The 21,730-nt window shown below is 42.6% G+C and overlaps 2 protein-coding genes across 2 annotated transcripts in view; one reads left to right on the top strand and one right to left on the bottom strand.

Annotated features, from left to right (window-relative positions):
* The window catches only part of ABTB2 (ankyrin repeat and BTB domain containing 2), a 144,416-nt gene that overhangs the window by 107,068 nt on the left and 15,618 nt on the right, over nucleotides 1-21,730 (bottom strand). The window lies entirely within an intron of this gene.
* On the top strand, nucleotides 8-20,150 carry TFIP11 (tuftelin interacting protein 11). Its single transcript, XM_033928500.1, has 13 exons — nucleotides 8-149; nucleotides 3,650-3,856; nucleotides 5,277-5,433; nucleotides 7,473-7,629; nucleotides 7,974-8,101; nucleotides 8,807-8,959; nucleotides 10,862-11,371; nucleotides 11,816-11,919; nucleotides 13,367-13,535; nucleotides 15,232-15,475; nucleotides 16,732-16,874; nucleotides 18,533-18,698; nucleotides 19,689-20,150. The coding sequence occupies exons 2-13, from the start codon at nucleotides 3,657-3,659 to the stop codon at nucleotides 20,042-20,044; spliced, it is 2,487 nt and encodes an 828-aa protein (XP_033784391.1). The 5' UTR covers nucleotides 8-149; nucleotides 3,650-3,656; the 3' UTR covers nucleotides 20,045-20,150.

The raw sequence follows: 21,730 nt of genomic DNA on the forward strand, positions 1-21,730 counted from the left end.
CGGCCGCCGTAGGGAAAGAGCGCGAGGCGGCGGAAGTGACGCGGCCAGCAGACGTTTCACCGACACGGCTGTACCGGCGGCGGAGAGAAGGAAGGTCCGGACTGCGGAAGTAGCGTCGGACTTGGCGTTGTGGCTCTGATTTCTCCGAGGCAAGTGGAAGCGGCGGGGGCAGATCAGTTAGTGAATTAAGCGAAGCGCCTGCGCTTAAGTCCCCCCCCACCAACTGCCCTCCCATCCAGTATCTCCCTCCCCTCTACCCCCAGGTCCACCAACTGCCCTCTTCCTCCTCCTTCCTCTGCCTCCTCCCCCCAAGTCCACCAACTGCCCCCCCCATCCAACATCTCCCTCCCCTCTACCCCCAAGTTCACCAACTGCCCTCCCATCCTGCATCCCTCCCCCTTCCCTATCACCTGCTCTCCAATCCAGTATCTTTCCCTCTTCCTCCTCCTTCCTCTGCCTCCCCCCCCAAGTCCACCAACTGCCCTCCCATCCAGTATCTCCCTCCCCTCTACCCCCAGGTCCACCAAATGCCCTCCCATCCTGCATCCCTCCCCCCTTCCCTACCACCTGCTCTCCAATCCAGTATCTTTCCCTCTTCCTCCTCCTTCCTCTGCCTCCCCCCCAAGTCCAACAAATGCCCTCCCCTCCACCCCCAGGTCCACCAACTGCCCTCCCATCCTGCATCCCTCCCCCTTCCCTACCACCTGCTCTCCAATCCAGTATCTTTCCCTCTTCGTCCAACTTCCTCTGCCTCCCCCCCCCCCAAGTCCAACAAATGCCCTCCCATCCAGCATCTCCCTCCCCTCTACCCCTAGGTCCACCAAATGCCCTCCTATCTCCCTCTCCTCCACCCCCAGGTCCACCAACTGCCCTCCCATCCTGCATCCCTCCCCCTTCCCTATCACCTGCTCTCCAATCCAGTATCTTTCCCTCTTCCTCCCCCCCAAGTCCAACAAATGCCCTCCCATCCAGCATCTCCCTCACCTCTATCCCCAGGTCCACCAACTGCCCTCCCATCCAGCATCTCCCTCCCCTCTACCCCCAGGTCCACCAAATGCCCTCCCATCCAACATCTCCCTCCCCTCTACCCCCAGGTCCACCAAATGCCCTCCCATCCAGCAACTCCCTCCCCACTACCCCCAGGTCCACCAAATGCCCTTCCATCCAGAAACTCCCTCCCCACTACCCCCAGGTCCACCAAATGCCCTCCCATTTAGCATCTCTCCCTGGCCACCAAATAATCCCCCATCCTGAATTCCTCCCTTCATTTTTAAAATCAGCTGCTCCAGGGGGTCTCCCTTGGACCGGGATGTCCTTCCCTTCTCAACCTGACTCCAAACGCTGAAGCAGCGATTCTCCAATGCTGCCCGCAGCCTCCTTGGCGCTGTCCTCTACTATGGTTCACCCAGGCAAAAACAAGAACTTGTGTCAGAGGGTGGGTGGACCGCAGCAGAAGAACAGCGCCGAGGAGGCCAAGGGCAGCACTAGAGAATTGCTGCTGTGCTGGTGATCTTGTACCTTTACAGGTGAGAGGGATTTGGGAACTAGGTAGGGAGAAGGAAATGAAAGCAAAAAGATATATGTGCTTTCTACATTATGGGGAATGCACATTTATGCTCATGGACATAAAAATCAGGATCTACACCTCCTCCCAATGATGTCTAGATTATAGAAATAGCGCATTTTGGACTCGGTTCTATAAATGACACCCAAATTTAGATGTCGATAAAAATTAGTACTAAGTGCTATTCTCTAAATGGCACTTGGAGTTGGGTACTATTTATAGAATAGTGTTTGCTGGTACAACAAAAGAGTATTATAGCAAATACTTTATCATAAATAAAGATATTGAGGAAATATTATTTTTAGTGTTTTCTATACCATTAGATCAGGGATCTCAAAGTCCCTCCTTGAGGGCCACAATCCAGTCGGGTTTTCTGGATTTGCCCAATGAATATGTATCGAAAGCAGTGCATGCACATAGATCTCATGCATATTCATTGGGGAAATCCTGAAAACCCGACTGGATTGCGGCCCTCAAGGAGGGACTTTGAGACCCCTGCATTAGATCCTCCTGTTATAAAGTTACTCTCAAAAAGTATTGGCAAACTAGTGGAAAAAATAAATAACACCAACAGGAAAAACATATTTTATGTGTATAAAACAGAGGCCCTTTTTTACTAAGCCGATTACTGTGGTGGCCTGCTCTAATCGCACCAAAGACCATTGGGAATTAATGGGTTTTGGTGCTGTTACCACGCAGCTTTGTAAAAGGGGGTTGGAAACTAGTTATAAAATTTGCCCTTACTTGAGCCTAATATACAGTTATCACTGTAGAAATTATTTGCTGTCATGGTGTGTCTGTGATTTTATCTTGCTGCTACTTTCTTCGACCTGAATAGAAGATACAGTCATAAGAACATAATTGCCAGACTGGGACAGACAGAAGGTCCATCAAGCCCAGTATCCTGTTTCAAACAGTGGCCAACCCAGCTAGATCCCAAGTAGTAAAATAGACTTTATGCTGCTTTTCCCCAAGCCATTTCAATAATGGCTTATGGACTTCTCTTTTAGGAAAGTATCCAAAACCTTTTTTAAACCCGGCAAGGAATTCCAGAGTTTAATTACATGTTGTGTGAAGAAATATTTTCTCCGGTTTGTTTTAAATCTACTACTTAGTAGCTTCATTGCATGTCCCCTAATCCTAGTATTTTTGGAAAGAGTAAACAGGCGATTCACACCTACCCTTTCCTTTCCACTCCACTCATTATTTTACAGACTCTATCATATCACTCCTGAGCCTTCTCTTCTCCAAGCTGAGGAGCCCTTGCCGCTTTAACCTTTCCTCATAGGGAAGTCATCCCAAACCTTTTATCATTTTTGTCGCCCTTCTCTGTATCTTTTCTAATTCTCTGCTTTCATAATATTCAATTTTTTTATTTATTTATTTATACTTTTACAAATTAACAAATCAATCAATATTTGAAAGGAAATATAACAATCCAATAAGGAAAACAAATATTAATTATAAAATAATAACTATGATTAAAGTCCACAATCTGAGAGGAGAAGGAACCAATCACTTCCAAGAGTAGTTGGATTCAAGAAATAAACTAAATTAATCAAATAACAGAGTGCAGTTGGAGTTATTAACTAATGGCCTGCTGGGCTGATTCCATGGAGGTGTCTGGATGCAGCATTTACAGGGGAAACGTAATTGAAAGGTTGCCCCTAAACTCAAAACAGACTGACGACAAGCCAAGAACTTCTTACGTCTGGCTTGTGTCCACTTAGATATATCAGGAAATATAGAAATTTTGAATCCATGAAATTCCACCTTATCAGTCCTATAGGAAAATTGAAAATCTGGAAAATACTAAATAGGAATCATAATATTCTAGGTAGCCTGTTAAGACTTTAGAACGTAAGGTGTTCAGGATAACAGTAGCAATTGAATTGAGAGCACATGTGCAGTTTGATTTCTCATTGGATATGGAGTGGGTTTCTTTTCAGCATTGTTCTGGTGTATATAATAATTTTCAGGTTTTGAGGAAAAATGAACTGTAATGAATTGAGCTTAAGTGAAGACTCGCCCATAGCATAGTATAATTTGTGTGTAGTTTTTAAAAATTTTTGTTTTTATCCATAGGGGCATCATGTCAATGTCTCATCTTTACGGCAAAGATGATGATGATGATGATGTGGAAATGGAAAGCTTTGAGATTACGGAGTGGGATTTACAAAATGAGTTTAATCCAAATCGACGGCGCCATTGGCAAACCAAGGAAGAGGCGACTTATGGAATGTGGGCCGAGCGAGATTCAGATGACGAGAGACCAAGCTTTGGTGGCAAAAAGTAAATCTCTGTGTGTGTGTGTGTGTGTATAAAATCAGTGCTATGCAGTGTTTTAAGTTTTACAGTGGAAGCCTCAATGCTGCCTCTTACTCTTAGGCAAGAATCCAATTTTTCCAAGTTTAAATCAAAGCACAAACCCTCTCTCTATAAAGAAGTTTACGAGACCTAGACCTTAAGTTTAACTTATGTTGAATCAATTTTTATTTTCAAAAGAAATCCAACCATGAAGCAATAGCAGAAGAAAACCAATTACAGATCCAACATCTCAGTCCCTAACCCCCGCCCCACCCTCAGCCCCCGGATCCAGAAACAAAAGATGAACCACAATGCAGTAGGCTTGGACTCTGATAGCCCACTGCTGATGAGGGAAACCCTATCTCCAGTGCCCCCCCCCCCAAGAAGATAGACCGATAAAGAAAGACAAACCAACAGAGGTACAAAAAAGAAGAAAAAAAAGGAAAGAAGATTTAATTTTAAAAAAGGGGGAATTGTGTCCTCTCATGCACCACGGACGCCCCAGCGCTGACAATACTCGGAACCCCGGCCATGAGAGGTTTACAAGGAATTCAAAATGTCACTCCGAGCCCTCAGTGACAAGAATTGGAGATAGGGGTCTCAAAACTGAAGAAACTGCCATTTTCAGCGAAGGCTGTGACATACGTCCCTCCGCTCCAGTAGCTGCAGAGCATGCAAACAATTTCTCCATGCCCAAAAGGAGGGCAAAGTGTCGCTAATCCAAACGGAAAGAATCACCTTCTTCCCCAGGACGCCCACCCACCGCATAAACTGACGCTGCCCACTACGAGGCAAACGAAAGGCCTCATATTTATCTAGTAAAAGACCAGCCGCGGAGAGAGGAAGAGTAGAGCCCAAGACACCCTCCATGTAAGATAAAACCTGCCTCCCAAAAAGTTTAATTTTCACACAGGACCAAAAGGCGTGGATGAACGAGTGGGGTTGCAGGAGGCATTTAGGACACAGAGGTGAAACCGCATAACCCGAGAGATGTAACTGGCTATGATGAAGCACCCGAAATTGACATTCGCATAAGTCCGCATTAACAGAGACTCCAGGGATCCTCTTAATCATTGCGATCTGTCTGCCCCGTAAGACGGTGAAAGTCTTTATAGAGGCCAGAAACCGTAATCCCATCCTCCAAATAGAAACCTCGCAGGATGTCCTTTTGTTTTTTCCTTCCCCATCACCTTTTTATTTTATAGCCATGTAACCCTTCCCTTTTCCCTCTTGTACCCGGTGTAGTTGTTTATGAGATTCGTCGTTCAATGTATTTGGGTTTGTAACTCCCACAATTTTACTGCTTTTTAATTTTAAATTGTAATATTGTAAACCGCTTTGGAAATGAAAAGCGGTATATCAAGTCAGACTAAATTTGAAACTCTTTGTCTTGGATTTGATATAGATCTCGGGACTACACCGTCCCAGTCAATTTTATCAGTGCCGGGATCCGAAAGGCTGCAACAGAAGAAAAGGTAGAGAGTGACTTGGAGTCGGACGATGAGGTGCCAGCAAAGCGAGAAGAATTTCCCAAAGAGTTTGAAACAAAGAAGCTAAAAACGGTGAGAGCTAAAATAAATGTTTACGGCACTAATTGTTCTCCATTGCGAGGTTCCCAACCATAGCCAGCATATGACATTTTAAGTCTTTTAGCAAATACTTTCTTTAACATCGTATTATTTGCAAAGGAATGCTTGTTTTGTTCCCAGGTTTATGGATTATCATTTCATTCATTTATTCAGTTTTCTATACTGTTCTCCCAGGGGAGCTCAGAATGATTTACATGAACTTATTCTCGAGCCTTTTTCCCTGTCTGCTCCTGTGGGCTCACAATCTGTCTAATGTACCTGGGGCAATGGGGGGCGGATTAAGGCCCAAATTCTGTAACTGGCCCCTATTTCGGAGGCACCCAACTAGATAGGTGCCTGTCTAAATTGAATAACAAGCTCAATTAAGCTTTTTAATCAGCACTGATTGAAACATAGAAACATAGAAATTGACGGCAGAAAAGGGCTACAGCCCATCGAGTCTGCCCACACCAATGACCCACTCCCTGACTTTTACTCCCCTATAGATCCCACGTGAATATCCCATTTTCTCTTAAAATCTGACACGCTGTTGGCCTCAATCACCTGCTGAGGCAGCTCGTTCCAATGATCGACCACCCTTTCGGTGAAGAAGTACTTCCTAGCATCACCTTGAAATTTCCCTCCCCTGATTTTCAGCGAGTGTCCTCTGGTGACCGAGGGCCCTGTAAGACTGAAGATATCATCTTTCACCTCTATACGCCCCGTGATATATTTAAAGGTCTCAATCATGTCCCCCCTCTCTCTTCGCTCCTCCAGTGAGTACATCCGCAGTTTTTTTAACCTTTCTTCATACGTGAGATCCCTGAGCCCCAAGATCATCCTGGTAGCCATTCGCTGAACCGACTCAATTCTCAACACATCTTTCCGGTAGTGTGGTCTCCAGAATTGAACACAATACTCGAGATGAGGCGCCTGTCAAGAAAGCGCGATTCTGTAACAAGGCGCCACTAAAAATTTAGGCGGCCTTCAAAAAAATAGGCGCTATGCACGTTAGGCACCATATTGCAGAATCGCTGCTCTTAAGCGTGTTTATGCGCTCAGCTAGGCACCTAATTTTTAGTCATGCCTAGAGCTGGTCTATTTCTTGGGCGCCTCCAAAATAGGTTCCGCTCAGCGTGATTCAAGTAAAATTGGGTGCTGTTTAATGAATCCCGCTAATTAGGCGCTTCGTATAGAATTTGCCCTTAAGTGACTTGGCCAAGGTCACAAGGAACAATGTGGATTTGAACCCACGACCTCAGGGCGCTGAGGCTGCAGCTTTAGCCACTGCACCACACTCTCCCCTCTTCTACATTGATATATCCAAGATCACATAAATTCACTGATGTTTTTGGAGCAAGAGCTTCAATGTTTTATTTTGCTAATGTTTATTCTTTATTGCAAGCTTCTTTACCCCTACTAATGACTGGGGAGTCAATTCAGAGCAGTTTCCATGAATTTCTGTGCAGGGGGTTTTCAGTACAGGATTTTGTAACTTATGCACATAATACAGACACATTTGTACACTTACAATACTAGTATCGTATACTATGTTCATAGTGCTAGTGGTTTGTAATTAGGTCTTAATATTGAATAAGCAATGCACCTCACTGTTATCATTTAGATTTCATTTGGCTTTTTCAATATCTTCTAGATTTTTCCTTCTTGGTGCCTCCCAGTTGGGCTGGAAGCATGCAGGATTATATATATTTTATTCTTTTATTTCTTTAGTAGATTTGATGTTACATTGTTTAAAGTTTGCAATGCTGAAATTGTGGCAAGCTTTGTTGCTTTACTTTGGAAAAGCAATAAATAAAACCCAATCTGAGAAGTTGTTGCTTGTTTTCTCAGCCTATTTAGACTGCTAGATCATACGTTTCAACTTGATTTGTTTTGTGCTTTTCTTTCTCTCATTTGGTACATAATGCCATTCCCCTGCTAGGAAATTACCTCTTTAGCTCTGTTTTGATTTTATAACATAAGAGCAATTCTAGTGAATGGCAACTGTTCTGATGTTCCTTTTCTTTTAACAGGGAGGAAATTTTAAACCCACTCAGAAGGGGTTTGCAGGAGGGATACTATCAAGCATAGACTTTGGCTGCTGGGAACGGCATACGAAGGGCATTGGACAAAAGCTGCTGCAGAAAATGGGTTACGTTCCTGGCCGAGGCCTTGGGAAGAATGCACAAGGTGAAGATAAAACTTAATCGTCTCTTAATCAATGAGGCTGGGTTCCAGTATTGACTAGATCAGTAAATTTTAGCTACATCTAAGCTTTGCTATAAGACTGAGTTTGGGGAGAATACCATATATACTCGAATATAAGACAATCCAAATATAAGTCAAGGTACCCTTTATCCCTCCAAAAAGGAGGAAAAAAGGTTGACTCGAATATAACCCAGGGGGGAGTGGGGGGGGTTAATATTCATGTGCCTTGCCCTGCCAGGATCTTTACCCAGCTCCCCCTCCCTCCCCTGATTTTTGCATTTCTCTTTGTTTCAACAATATTTGGTCATCTTTTCCTCCTTTGATAGGCATCATTAACCCAATTGAGGCTAAGCAGAGGAAAGGTAAAGGAGCCGTCGGTGCTTATGGCTCTGAGCGGACCAAGCAGTCTATGCAGGACTTCCCTGTGGTAGACTCGGAGGAAGAGGAAGAGGAGGTAATGACTGGGGCTTCCTGACACACAAAGCATCTGGGGATGCATGTAACAATTATGGACCAGAGGCAATGCCTGCGTTGTGCAATCATAGTGAAAAAGAAAGCAGGTTCTTAATGATTTCTACTGTCTTAAATGTTCTTTTGAGGAACATCTCATATTACAAACATAAGAATAGCCTTACTGGGTCAGACCAATGGTCCATCAAACCCAGTCGCCCGTTCTCACAGTGGCTAATCCAGGTCCCTAGTACCTGGCCAAAACCCAAAGAGTAGCAACATTCCATGCTACCGATCCAGGGCAAGCAGAGGCTTCCCCCATGTCTTAATAACAGACTATGGACTTTTCCTCCAGGATTTTGTCCAAACCTTTCTTAAAACCAGCTACGCTAGCCACCTTTACCACAACTTTTGGCAACGCATTCCAGAGCTTAACTATTCTCTGAGTGAAAAAATATTTCCTCCTACCTGTTTTTAAAAGCAGTCAGACTTCTCAATATGCTTCATTTTTTCTCACTTGAGTATACATTTTAATTCCTAATATGGTATCTTAAAAATTAGTGCATGGCCAAGAAAATGCATTCAGTTGCTATCCTATCCCTCTGATGTCTGCATGCCTTACCATGTCCTTCTGTCTGAATGGGATTTTCTATGGGATCAGTTAGCTGTGTGATGCTCTCAGCCACCCTATCATCTTTCTTATTTCTAGGAATATCAGAAGCAGCTGAGTCAGTGGCGCAAAGATCCCAATGGGGGGAAGAAAAAACCCAAATATTCCTATAAAACAGTGGAAGAACTGAAAGCAAAGGGCAGGCTTGGCAAGACAGCATCTGTACCTGAAAAAGATGTCTCACAAGTGAAGGTGAGGTTAGAATTTGGGGATTTTGGAATCTTGGACATTACAGGCTTCTAATTAGCCAAAGAAACTTTCATTAAAATGTAAAACACTTTCAGAAGTTAACAGGTAATTTGAAAGATACTAATATAGGGAAGAAAATCCTCAGAGCATGTCTGGGACCTCTATTCTCACAGATCATAATGTGCCACCTCCTTATAATCACAAAATCAGTCATTGTAAAAAAAAAAAAAAACTTATCTGGTTTAGAAGATGCATATATCGTAATTTTGAAGGCGTTTTAAATCTTCAGTTCATTGCAAACCTCCAGTGGTATTTTTTCAGAACTAAGTAACAATCGGAGCAATATGGTCCTGTCTGTTGACGATGGCCACTGTTTCACTATCCAAGCTGCCTCGGCTTCAGGGAACCCCATTATGTTATCGGCTGCTGCACTCAGTTATAGGCTTCTCCCACAGAGCTCATCATTATTTGCAGTCTCATCCTTTAATTGAATAAGTACTTCTGCTATTTAGAACTTGTTAAGACATATTTACCAAAGGAGTACTTCTTTTGGTTAAATGGATTACAAAAATTTGTCAAAAATCTTTACGATCTCTTAGATTGATGGATCAAAAGCTACTATCTGTTCCCTCATTGAGGATAATTGGTATTAAGCATCTAGAAATTTTTTCTGTCATTGCACCTCAGCTGTGGAATGCTTTACCTCTATATCTAAGAGAAGAAAGAATAATTGATCATTTTAAGGGTAAATTTAAAAGCTTGTTATTTAAAGATGCTTTTCCATCTTAAACTTAATTTAGCCTTCTAAATTTTTATTATTTCACACTATTCTCTTCTTCTTTCCTACCTTGAAATCATTTTTCTTTTCTTTTATTCATTTGTTTTTTTCTCTTCTTCCTTCATTTCTCGCACCTGGCTGTGTTAACCTTATATGTTTTTATCCTATAATTATTGTAGTTCTTCATTTTTTTCCTTCATGTTCTTGTTCGTTTCCCCTCCAGGGAAAGGCATTTTATGCACTTGTTCTGTAATTTATATATTAATATTGTTTTTACCTGTATTTTATATATACCTATAATTTGCCTAGAAATTCATTGATAGGCGATTATATCAAATTTTAATAAAACTTGAAACTTCTGAAAATGTTACTTTTTTCTGCAGTCCAAATCCTAATGATAAAGTCTAACAAAGTGGGGGCGTCAAATCATACTTAATAAAAATCCCAAGGCTTATGCACACTCCTTCAGAATCCTTGTATATTCAAATGTAATTCACAATGTTAGGGATTTCACAAGAATTAAAAAAGTCTAAATGCCATTCTCTTACTTCAAATATCCTCATTCCTATGTTGAAGAGCCTCAGTTGATGAGGTGTTTCACACGAGGATCACTGGCCCATGACTCCCGTAATCATCATCAGTTTTGTGTATGTTTAAGCATTATTTTATATTTAAACCTTACTTTTAACTGGTTCTTTTTTAGAAAAAAACTGTCACCATCATAGGCCATGTTTCACTACAAAAATGCGCTCTAGAAAGACTTAATCCTGCATATCTCGCTATTTTTCTTGAATAGAGAAATCAAGAAGAATGGCGAGACATGGAGGACCAAACCCTGATGTGTGTTTTTGCAGTGAGACATGACCTATGTCAGTGAAAAGAATGCCGTAACTTATAATAAAGAAACCCACATACCAAAAAGGGGAAAGTGGGAAGACTGCTGGGCATGAAACCGTGAGAGGTGGCAAATGCTAACTTGAAGACATGAGTTTTTAGCAGTGATAAAAAGTTTTAGTCCTAAAAGAAGTGGGGAGATCATTCCAAAATGTAACTTATACCCATGTATTTTTCTGTGTAATATTTATAGCAAATGGAAAAACAGCCAAGGTTTAATTTTTTTTTCAAAGGTTATAGACATGACTGGCCGGGAACAGAAGGTGTATTACAGCTACAGTCAGATTGGGCATAAAAAGCACAGCATCCCAGATGATAACATGCAGCCAGCTGGGAAAGACAACAAGCCCCAAGGGTTTGCCCTGCCAGAGCTCCAGCACAACCTGCAGCTTCTTATTGACATGACCGAGCAGGAGATCATTCAGAATGAACGGCAACTGCAGTACGAGAAAGATATGGTCATCAACCTGACCCATGAGATTGAGAAGCTGTCTGATGTCCTGGCCCATGAAGAGACTGCTATCTCCAACCTGAGCAAGGTCATGGAGGTGGTAGAAGAGTGCGAAAACAGGATGCAGCCCGGCAGCGAGAACCCGCTTACTTTGGACGAGTCTGCGGAGATTTTTGAGACCCTGGAAGAGAAGTATTATGAAGAGTACAGGATGTCTGAGCGCACAGATCTAGCAGGAGCTATTGTATATCCTCTGGTGAAAGATTATTTCAAGAACTGGGATCCTTTAAAGGTAATATTCTTGTGGTTTTTGAATTTGCTCTGTTCAGGAAGAAATGCATTTCTTTCTGTATCTGTATTGTACTGCAGGCAGAGTGGCATCATGGGTTTCACTTGTGTATATTAGGACTGTATTTGCATAGGGTTCATTTTGTGACCAAGGCCAGGTGTTCTGATAGGAATGAATGGCAAGAAGCATTATTGGTGTCATGACCCAAAGTAGGAAGATATTTGTTTGCTTTCCTTCAGCCCTTTTGGACCCAAAGCGGTCCTCACTTAAAAATTAGCAAAGACCACTGCATTAGGATCTCAAACTGATATTCCTGCTCTCTTCCAACTCCTCCTAGTTACTCACAATCCTCTTTATAATATACCAAAGCAAAACATGGCATCTCAACAGTATTATTGGCAGAGACATGGAAAACCTAGAAATTAGGGTGTGTTTTCCTCATTTCAGGACAGAACTTATGGACTGGAATTGATGTCCAAGTGGAAGATTATTTTGGAGGAAGGTCAGTTATCTCATAGCGCCCAGGAGACAGCAATGGACCCCTATCACAGGTGGGTTAGTGATTTGGAATATATACATTGCAATGAGAGGTTAAACCATTCATCTTTCTGTTCCTTCAATGAAGTGCACATCCAACAAAGGGACTGTCTCCTTCGTGACTCTGTATAGTGCTACTTACATCTGATAGGGGAGTGTGTGGCACAGTGGTTAAAGCTACAGCCTCAGCACCTACGCTGCTCCTTGTGACCCTGGGCAAGTCACTTAATCCCCCCCATTGCCCCTGGTACATTAGGTAGATTGTGAGCCAGCTGGGACAGACAAGGAAAAATGCTTGAGTAACTGAATAAATTAATGTAAACCGTTCTGAGCTCCCTTGGGAGAACGGTATAGAAAACTAAGTAAATAAATAAAATAGCGTTGTAGAAATAATTAATTAATAGTAGTAAATATTTGCTTTCTGTTTTGAAGAGCTGAATTGGGAGAGACACAGAGAAAAAAAATCCGACCTGACAACCCAGCAATATACATTTCCTACCCCAAAAAAAAGGGCTTAAGACACTCAAAATGTACAACTTGGGAAAAAAAAGAGGGGATGGAGAGAATCAAAGCATTTGACAGACCAGTAAAACACAGGAAGAAGACATTTTCCATGAAAAAAATGAATGTCAGGGACAAGGAGTTATGATCTGCTGTTAAAGGGAGGAGGTTCAGAGGAATCCTGAGAAAATCAATTCCTAAATACACATCTTGGCGTATGTGGCACAGCGAGGGTAGGAGGCCCCCTCCCCCACGCCCTTCTCACCCCATACCTCTAAATTTTTGCCTGCGTGAGCAGCTTCTCCGGCCTGCTGCTTGTGCTGGCGTTCCCTCTGACATCACTTCCTGGCCCCACGACCTGGAAGTAATTTCAGTGGGAGCCATGCCGGCGCAAGCAGCAGGCTAGACTAGTTGCTCATGCTGGTGAAGATTTTAAGAAAGAGGTAAAGGAGGGAGAAGGAAGGGTGCCAGCGTGGCACGGGGGAGGAGAGAAGACATGCCTGGGGTGATCTGCGCCCCCCCCCCCCCTACTTACTAAGCCACTGCATTCAGGCCTATGGGATGTATCCAGAGGAGAGTGCTTGGAATAGGATTGGGTGTTTGAATATCATGCCACCCTTCTCTCCTTCAAAATCAGAGGCAAAGGGGAAAAGTGATAACAAGAAAACGAATGATGATGGAAGGAATTAGGCCTTGGAATCAGGAGGCTATGATGCCCCAGAAACTAATCAACTTGATGCCAGCAGATTGGTAGTAGTTGGGGATAGCGGGGTGTTCAGGGCATTACCTCACTTCTTCTCGTTAGCTGTATTTCTTTACAGACTCCCATTCCACAAGGACTTTGTACGGAATGAATGCAAGAGTTAATGGCAGAGGGATGTGGAGGAGGTTGGTAGCTCGCTTTCTACCCCCACTTCTTCAATTTAATGAGTATTTCTCGCATTATGTTTTCAAATTTAGACTGATATGGGACACATGGATTCCGTACATAAGAAATGTAGTTGTACAGTGGCAGCCGAGAAACTGTGCTCCGATGGTGGATTTCTTGGATAGCTGGGTGCATCTCATTCCAATTTGGATTTTGGATAATATCCTGGACCAGCTTATCTTCCCAAAATTACAGAAAGAGGTAAGGGCAAAGCAAACTGTCTGTGTCTGTATATGGCCGTTTGGTGGAGGATGGGCTGGGGAGGGCTTCAATGGCTCGGAGGGTGTAGATGGGCTGGAGTGAGCTTTGACGGAGACTTCAGGAGTTGGAACCTAAGAACAGTATCGGGCAGAGCTTTGGATTCTTGCCCAGAAATAGTTAAGAAGAAAAAATAAAATATTTTTTAGATTGAATCAGGTTGGGCAGACGGGTCTTTATCTGCCGTCATCTACTATGTTACTATGTTACATTTCTTGATGATATGGGATTATAGGGCTTCTTGCCTTTTAGAATCTAGATCCCAGTATGATGCTGGTCATATTTGCACTGCATGCACTGAGAGAATTTAGGTTTAAAATGTCTTACAAACAGCTCTAAGACATTTTAGTGTGCATCTACTGCAAGTTGTTATCTCAGGCCTCAGCTAGAAGAAGAAGGAGCTATTGTAAAGGCAGCAAACCATTTTGTGAGGAAAAGAAGGCCAATTTGGTTCTCAAAAGTTGTAGCTGCAAAGGTAAGGAATAAGAGATTAGCTTTCATAAACTACAAAAGATTGCAGAAAGAGGAAGACAATATCTGGAAAAGTTAAGAGAGGCTGTTTGAGTAGTCAGGAAAGCAAAGATGCAAATGGAAGGAAAAAAAATAGCCAATACAGTAAAACAAAGAGACAAGATATTTTTTAGATATATTAGTGATAGGAAAAAGTGCAAAAGTGGCATTGTGAGACCCAAAGGTGAAGGAGAGAAATATGTAGAAGCTGATTCAATTCTGGTCTCCTTATCTCAAAAATGATATAGCTGGCGGAACTAGAAGAGGCTCAAAGAAGAGCAACCAAGATGATAAAGGGGATGGGACACCTCTCGTTAGTTTAGGGCTCTTCAGCTTGGAAAAGAGACGGCTGAGGTATTTAAACTTCTCTGTTATATCTCATGAAATTGTTTACTATTTATAATCTTTTGTAAACTGTTACGCAGTTAAGAAGCACAATGTTATGTTGTTATCTTCCGTCTTTTCTATAAAATATACATATTGAGATCTTTAAGTCTGTCCCCCATATGCCTTAAGATGAAGACTACCGACAATTTTAGTAGCCTTCCTCTGGACCGATTCCATCATGTTTTATATCTTTTTGAAGATGTGGCCTCCAGAATTGTACACAATATTCTAAATAAGGTCCACCAGTCTTTTACAGGGGCATCAATACCTCCTTTTTCCTACTGGCCATACCTCTCCCTATGCAACCTAGCATCCTTCAAGCTTTCGCCATTGCCTTTTCAAGCTGTTTGGCCACCTTAAGATCATCGCATACTATCATACCCAAGTCCCGCTCTTCTTTTGTGCATAAAGGTTCTTCACCCTCTAAACTGTACTGTTCCTGCAGGTTTAAAAAAAGGTTTGAATAATTTCCTAAAAGAGAAGTCCATAGGCCATTATTGAGATGGCTTGGGGAAATCCACTGCTTATTCCTAGGATAAGCAGCATGAAATCTGTTGTACTACTTGGGATCTAGCTGAGTACTTGGGACCTGAGTTGGCCACTGGTTGGAAACAGGATACTGGCTTGATGGACCTTTGACCTGTCCCAGTATGGCAAATTTTATGGTCTTATGATAAATAGGAGAGTATAAAGTCTGTAATTAGGACTAACATCATTTGAAAATGTTTTCCTTTTGCCCTAGGTTGAGAACTGGAATCCCCTGACAGACACAGTTCCTATTCATTCCTGGATTCATCCGTGGCTTCCTCTCATGCAGGTGCGATTGGAGCCATTGTACTCCCCAATCAGAAATAAATTGTCTAACGCATTGCAGAAGTGGCACCCCAGCGATGCTTCAGCCAAGCTGATCCTACAACCCTGGAAGGAAGTATTTACCCCGGGATCCTGGGAGGCTTTCATGGTCAAAAATATTGTCCCTAAATTAGGTAAGGGAACAAGCAGATTCCTGGGGAGTGGGACTGAAATAAGTTTATCCTTCCTTTATCTCCACTGGAGGGCTCAGAGGGCTATGAGATTGGTTCCCTTTTTGTCTCTTTGTTTAGAAATCTGAGACTTAAATACGGGCAACAACACACAACTGATGACTGTAAACAAGGACTGCTGAATGGATTGTAACATAATCAAATTGATGACATCTATGGAAGTCAGTGATGGAAAAGCTGAGTAGCCTCAACAAATGCAAAAACTGTGGTACAATTCACTAGCTACTATTATGCAAACTCAAGCTAAAGCTGAAAAAGAGCAAGCCAGTCATGAATATTGCAAAGTATAATCTTGAAAATTTACCATTGGAATTTAAAGACCACATACGAAATCAGTTTGTTGCATTGGATATTGAACATAAGAATCGCCTTACTGGGTCAGACCATTGGCCCAACTAGATCAGTAGCCCATCCCACGGTGGCCAATCCAGGTCACTAGTACCTGGCAAAAAACCAAATAGTAGCAACATTCCAGAATCCCAAACAGTAACAAAAGATTCTAGAACCCCAAAGAGTATCAAGATTCCATGCAGAATCTCAAAGAATAGCAAGATTCCGGAACCCCAAATATTAGCAACATTCCATGCTACTGATCCAGGCAAGTTACCCAGAAGGTGATGAAATAAGAAGTCCGAAGCAGAAGTGAAAGCTTTACCAAAGAACAAAACACCAGGTGTTGATGGCTTTCTCATTGAAATATTATAGCAATCGGGAAATTTGGAAGATAACTTCATAGCCTACTGACCTGAATAGATCTGTGTTCATACCAATACTTAAGAAAGGATCCAACTGACTATGGAAAATATTTCACAATTGCTCTGAATGCCAGCACGATTTTACTCAAGATCATTCAGTAGAGCAGTGTCCCACAAACTTTGCGAAGCCGCAGCACAGTAAACGTGATGGCCACGGCTCGAGGCATCCAGAAGTGCACGGACGTCGACGCATGCGCGAAGGCCCTCTAGACGGGGCCCTGAGCCACCACTGAGGAATGCTGGAAGGCAAGAGGCCCTGGCGCCGGCTGACTGCCTACAGTCAGCCGGCACCTCTACTCCCCGGTGTAGAGTTTCTAGGAACATTATCTTCAGTTTGAATGCAAGAATTACACTGCTGGTCACTACACGAACCTACGAAATCCTGCCAAAGATGCAGGAATTGAAGGTTTCTCCGCCTGAGTCGCTTGTCTTTGTTTTCCGCAGGGATGTGTCTCAACGAGTTGCTCATTAACCCTCACCAGCAGCATATGGATGCGTTTTACTGGGTCATTGATTGGGAAGGGATGATCTCCGTCTCCAGCATCGTGGGAATTCTAGAGAAACACTTCTTCCCCAAGTGGCTACAGGTGGGTGTGTAAGATTCATTGGATTCATCTCATGTGGTCCACTCCCATTTGCTGTTTTAAGGGAACAGGGGATCAGAGGACAAAAAGGGGTTGAGTCACTGGTGGAGAGTTCTCAGATATTTATGAGTGCTTGATCTTTTGTATGACCGAGTCAGGCCTTTCCTTTTATTTTATTTTGTTATTCTTTTCTTTCATATTGACATTTTTAATGCAAACCACTTAGAACTGTTGTAAGAATTTGGAGGTACTGTATATAGTTGATATAAATCAAGGTAACCTTTTTCCTCCCAAAAACAGAACTCGCGTAAGTCTTGCGAGTGAGTGGCCTAGTGGTTGGAATTGCTGCCTGAGGTTATGGGTTCAATCCCAGCCTGCTTCTTGTAACTCTGGGCGGGGACAGATAAGGACTTGAATACCTGATTACTAGTCAATTTATTGTAACTGCTTTGGCTGAATGTCTTCATGAAAAGGCACTATAGGAACTTGGTGTCGACCATTTTGAGTAGTGAGACTACACAGGGCAGGAGCATAGGAGGATTGTTTTTGCCCTGATTCACCACTGGACCAGCAGGGCTGAAGATAGGCTCGTGGAGAGGCTTATGATGGATCTGAGACGGTGAAGACTCGAATATAAACTGAGACCCCTCCCCCCCCCCCATTTTTGGGCCAATTTTTCTTGCCCAAAAATCTAGGTTTATATTTGAGTATATACAGTATATCAAGTTTTAATAAACATAAACCTTCTGGAGTTAAGTCACAATGCCTTCCTAGACTAACTGTGATCATTATTGGTTTTGTTGTCCTTCAGGAATGAAAATTTGTAGTAATTGTACAGTATATGATAACTTGTTGTTACTGTATGTTTTGAGTTACGTTAAGTAACTGTGACGAGATCTATCTGCTGTTACTATATGTTTTGAGTTACGTTAAGTAACTGTGACGAGACCTATCTGCTGTAACTGCATCTGGATTTGTCATTTTAAAACTTTGTATTATGTGATGTATTTCACTAATTTCATATTTGATCTGCTTGATTTCACTTTCAAATTGGTGGGGATGGGGGAGGGGCAGCAGATTTTTCTGTTTCCTTCTGCCTTGTCTGAACATAAGAATTGCTGCTGTTGGGTCAGACCAGTGGTCCATCGTGCCCAGCAGTCCGCTCACGCGCTGATTGCTTAAATTCTTTTCTTTCTTTTGTTTTTCTTCTTTACCTTCTCAGTAATTAATGATGTGTTTAATTCCTGTAAACTAGGGGTTCTCAAGCCCGTCCTTTGGACACATCAAGCTAGAAGGGTTTTCAGGTGATCCACAGTGAATATGCAAGAGATAAAGTTACATGTGCTCCTTCCATTTTATGCAGTCGAGTCTGGTTTTCAGGATATCCACAGTGAATTAATTGTGGATATCCTGAAAACCAGACTAGATTTGTGCGACATCGTTCTAGTGTGCTCATCAGGCTGCCACGATAGTCATAACTCTTCCGTTAGAAAGATGATTGTGGGTGAAATCCATGTTTTGATTGCTGTTATTCCCTATTTAGTCCTTCTCCCTTTAGTCTGACGGTAACAAATACAAATAGTTTCTGTGTTGGAAAAGTGATACTCGTCACCTCAGTGGTTTGACCTTATTAAATAGTTTTATTTTCTTCTCAATTGAAGGTATTATGTTCCTGGCTCAGTAATAACCCCAATTATGAAGAGGTCACCAAGTGGTACTTGGGATGGAAGTCCATGTTTTCGGACCAAGTTTTAGCACATCCGTCTATAAAAGAAAAATTTAATGAAGCACTTGATATTATGAACAGAGCCGTCTCTACCAGTGTTGGTAATTCATTTTTTTTTCTTATTTGTTTTAATGTAAATATGCAAATACACACGTTTGATGTAGTAGGTCTTAAAACCTGTGAATTAAATCAGAGGGTGTACATAAACAGCTGGCTCAGTATTTCAACAAGTGCTCAAGACAAAACAAGAGCGTGCAGCATAGAGAGCTGCATGAGAACGGGGGCAACGGGAATCCCGTGGAGTCTGCAGGGATTCCCTCCAGGTCTCGGGGATCTCGCAGAGATGGGAGTAGTTCGTTTGGGGCTCCCACGGGTGTACTATCTTCCTCTGGGTCCAGAAGCAGGTGCTCTTTTCAGGCCATTGGCAGCGTTCCTTCCTCTGCATGGCTGGCGGTTAACCCAGAAATCTTCCCTCTGACGTAAAAACGAAAGTGCATTTCTGGTTTTATTTCTCCAGTGTTTTTAGCCGAAACATGGGTCCGTCGACTCGGATAGGGTCTATACAGTGGCATGTAACGATCTTGATCTGAATCATTTATCGTTCTCAAGAACATTGGATTCCACGGTCTTCTTTTTGTTTTCATAGTGATCCAACACAATATTTCTACAGCCAAATGATTTCCTTGTGTAATATGGCACACATTTTCTCAGCTGAGCACCGCTGTAATAATGTATTAATGGCACCATCAGTACAAAGGCTACCACATGATTAGGGAGTGTAATGAAATGTTTGCATTCATAGCGATTCTAGCAGAAATGTTAACAGTGCCATTTTGAACACATCATTTTCTAAAGGCCTTAAAAAGTGCTATGCCCATGTGGGATCCCTTAGAGGGTTAAGCCAAGAGAACCTGTCACCAGGCGTGGGATCCCTAGGATAGTAGACTTGGGGGTGGGTCAGTAGAGTGGGCAGACCTGATGGGCTATGGCCCTTATCTGCCGTCATCTTCTATGTTTCTATGTTTATGTTCAAATCCTAAAAGGGCCTTTGTATGTGTTTGGTTCACCTTGGTCTTTTTGTGGCATACTAGGTGTGTACATGCAGCCAGGCGCACGGGAAAACATTGCCTACCTCACCCACACGGAGAGGAGGAAGGACTTCCAGTATGAGGCGATGCAGGAGCGGCGAGATGCGGAGCACATGGCACAGCGTGGCATCGGAGCCGCGGCTGGCGCTGTGCCCATGAACTTCAAGGACCTCATCCAGACTAAAGCCGAGGAGCACAACATTGTCTTTATGCCTCTTATTGGCAAGCGGCACGAGGGGAAACAGTTATACACATTTGGACGGATTGTTATATACATAGACCGAGGGGTTGTGTTTGTGCAAGGGGAGAAAACCTGGGTGCCGACCTCTCTCCAGAGTTTAATAGACATGGCCAAATAAGGAGGCTCAAGTGATTATTGTATTATTATAACTTGTGTTATGTTTATGCCAGCTTGAAAATTTCATGTACATATTTTTTTTCTTAAAATAAATGGATGGATTTTCATTTGTTCTTGTTAAGTGCCTCCAAGTCAGTGTCAGCTCATGGATGACCCTGTGGATAGTTTCCCTGAGCTGTTGCTTCTTTAGCGTCCCTCCAGACTGGTCGATCAATGTTCTAAAGACCAGAGCCATTCGGCTAGCATTAGTGGAATTTCACCCCTTGCTGGAGGGCAAGTTAGTTCAAGTTCTCTCAGACAATGCCACAGCGGTGGCCTATGCTAATGCTAGCCGAATGGCTCTGGTCTCTAGAACAATGATTGACCAGGATGTCTATCCGTTTCTGTACAGGTCTGGAGGGGCTAAAAGAAAATTAGCAGGTAAGGACCGAATTTCTCCTTTTTGTCAAGCAACTAATTATTGTTAGAATGACATCTATAGCTGCTATTATTGGTCTTCCTCTTCAACCTTCCCTAATAATCTTTCCCTTTGCGTGATGTGTCCAAAGTATGAAAGTTAACTTATCATATGAGCTTCCAAGGAATGCTTAGGTTTGATTTTCTCCAGTTTTCACAAGCTCTGATTTTTAGAAAGCCCTGTAAAAACTAAGTTGCACAGCATGGAAAGCTGTTGCGGAGCATTCGGTAATATTTATAGCTGTTTCTGATATATGTTCCATCAGGCAAGCTTTTAGTCCTCGCAGGAAAAGGATGTGGACTTTATACGTATGAGAACTGGTGGTTTAAAGTTCTGATCCAGACACATTTCTATTTTACTTTTACTGTCTAAAATATCAGTAACGTGTATCTCAGAAACTTGCCGTGCAAGCTGAATATCAATTACAGAGCTGAAATCTGCGTCATTAAATTAACACATCTTAAGTTCTCAGTAGCAAAGAAAAACTTTTTGAACTAAAATTCTGTATATCCTAGTGCAGTGGTTCCCAAACCTGTCCTGGGGGACCCCCAGCCAGACAGGTTTTCAAGATATCCCTAATGAATATGCATGAGAGAGATTTGCATATAATGGAAGTGACAAGTATGCAAATCTCTCTCATGCATATTCATTAGGGATATCTTGAAAACCTGACTGGCTGGGGTCCCCCAGGACAGGTTTGGGAACCACTGTCCTAGTGGAAACAAAAAGTAAGACCAGGTCCCCCACCCCTGGATGTCCTGTGCAATGTGAAATGCAGAGTCTCTGTGTTTTCCTATGAGGCATGTCAGACACACCTTTTCACTTTCCCTATTGAAGTATGCATGACTGTGAAAGCAAACGACCCAGGACAGGTATTGCTAGACTGAAGTCCTTCCTTAGCATGACTTGCCTTCTTCCTGCCCTTGTGTTCGTTGAAGATTTTGCATTATAATTATCACAACCTCCAAAGAAACTGTTCTTTTATCACTTAATTGTTTATTAAATTTTCTATACTGCTGGGCTACAAAGATCTACATGTGACAATTTGTAAGCAATAAATAAGCTTTTGAGTTATGCAGGGATGTGTGCTGAGGGATACATTTTTGAGCTTCTAGTCATAAGAACATAAGAATAGCCTCACTGGCCCAGTAGCCCGTTTTCACGGTGGCCAATCCAGGTCACTAGTACCTGGCCAAAACCCCAAAGAGTAGCAACATTCCATGCTACCGA

This window comes from Geotrypetes seraphini, chromosome 19, assembly GCF_902459505.1.
Source record: "Geotrypetes seraphini chromosome 19, aGeoSer1.1, whole genome shotgun sequence".
NCBI lineage: Eukaryota > Metazoa > Chordata > Amphibia > Gymnophiona > Dermophiidae > Geotrypetes > Geotrypetes seraphini.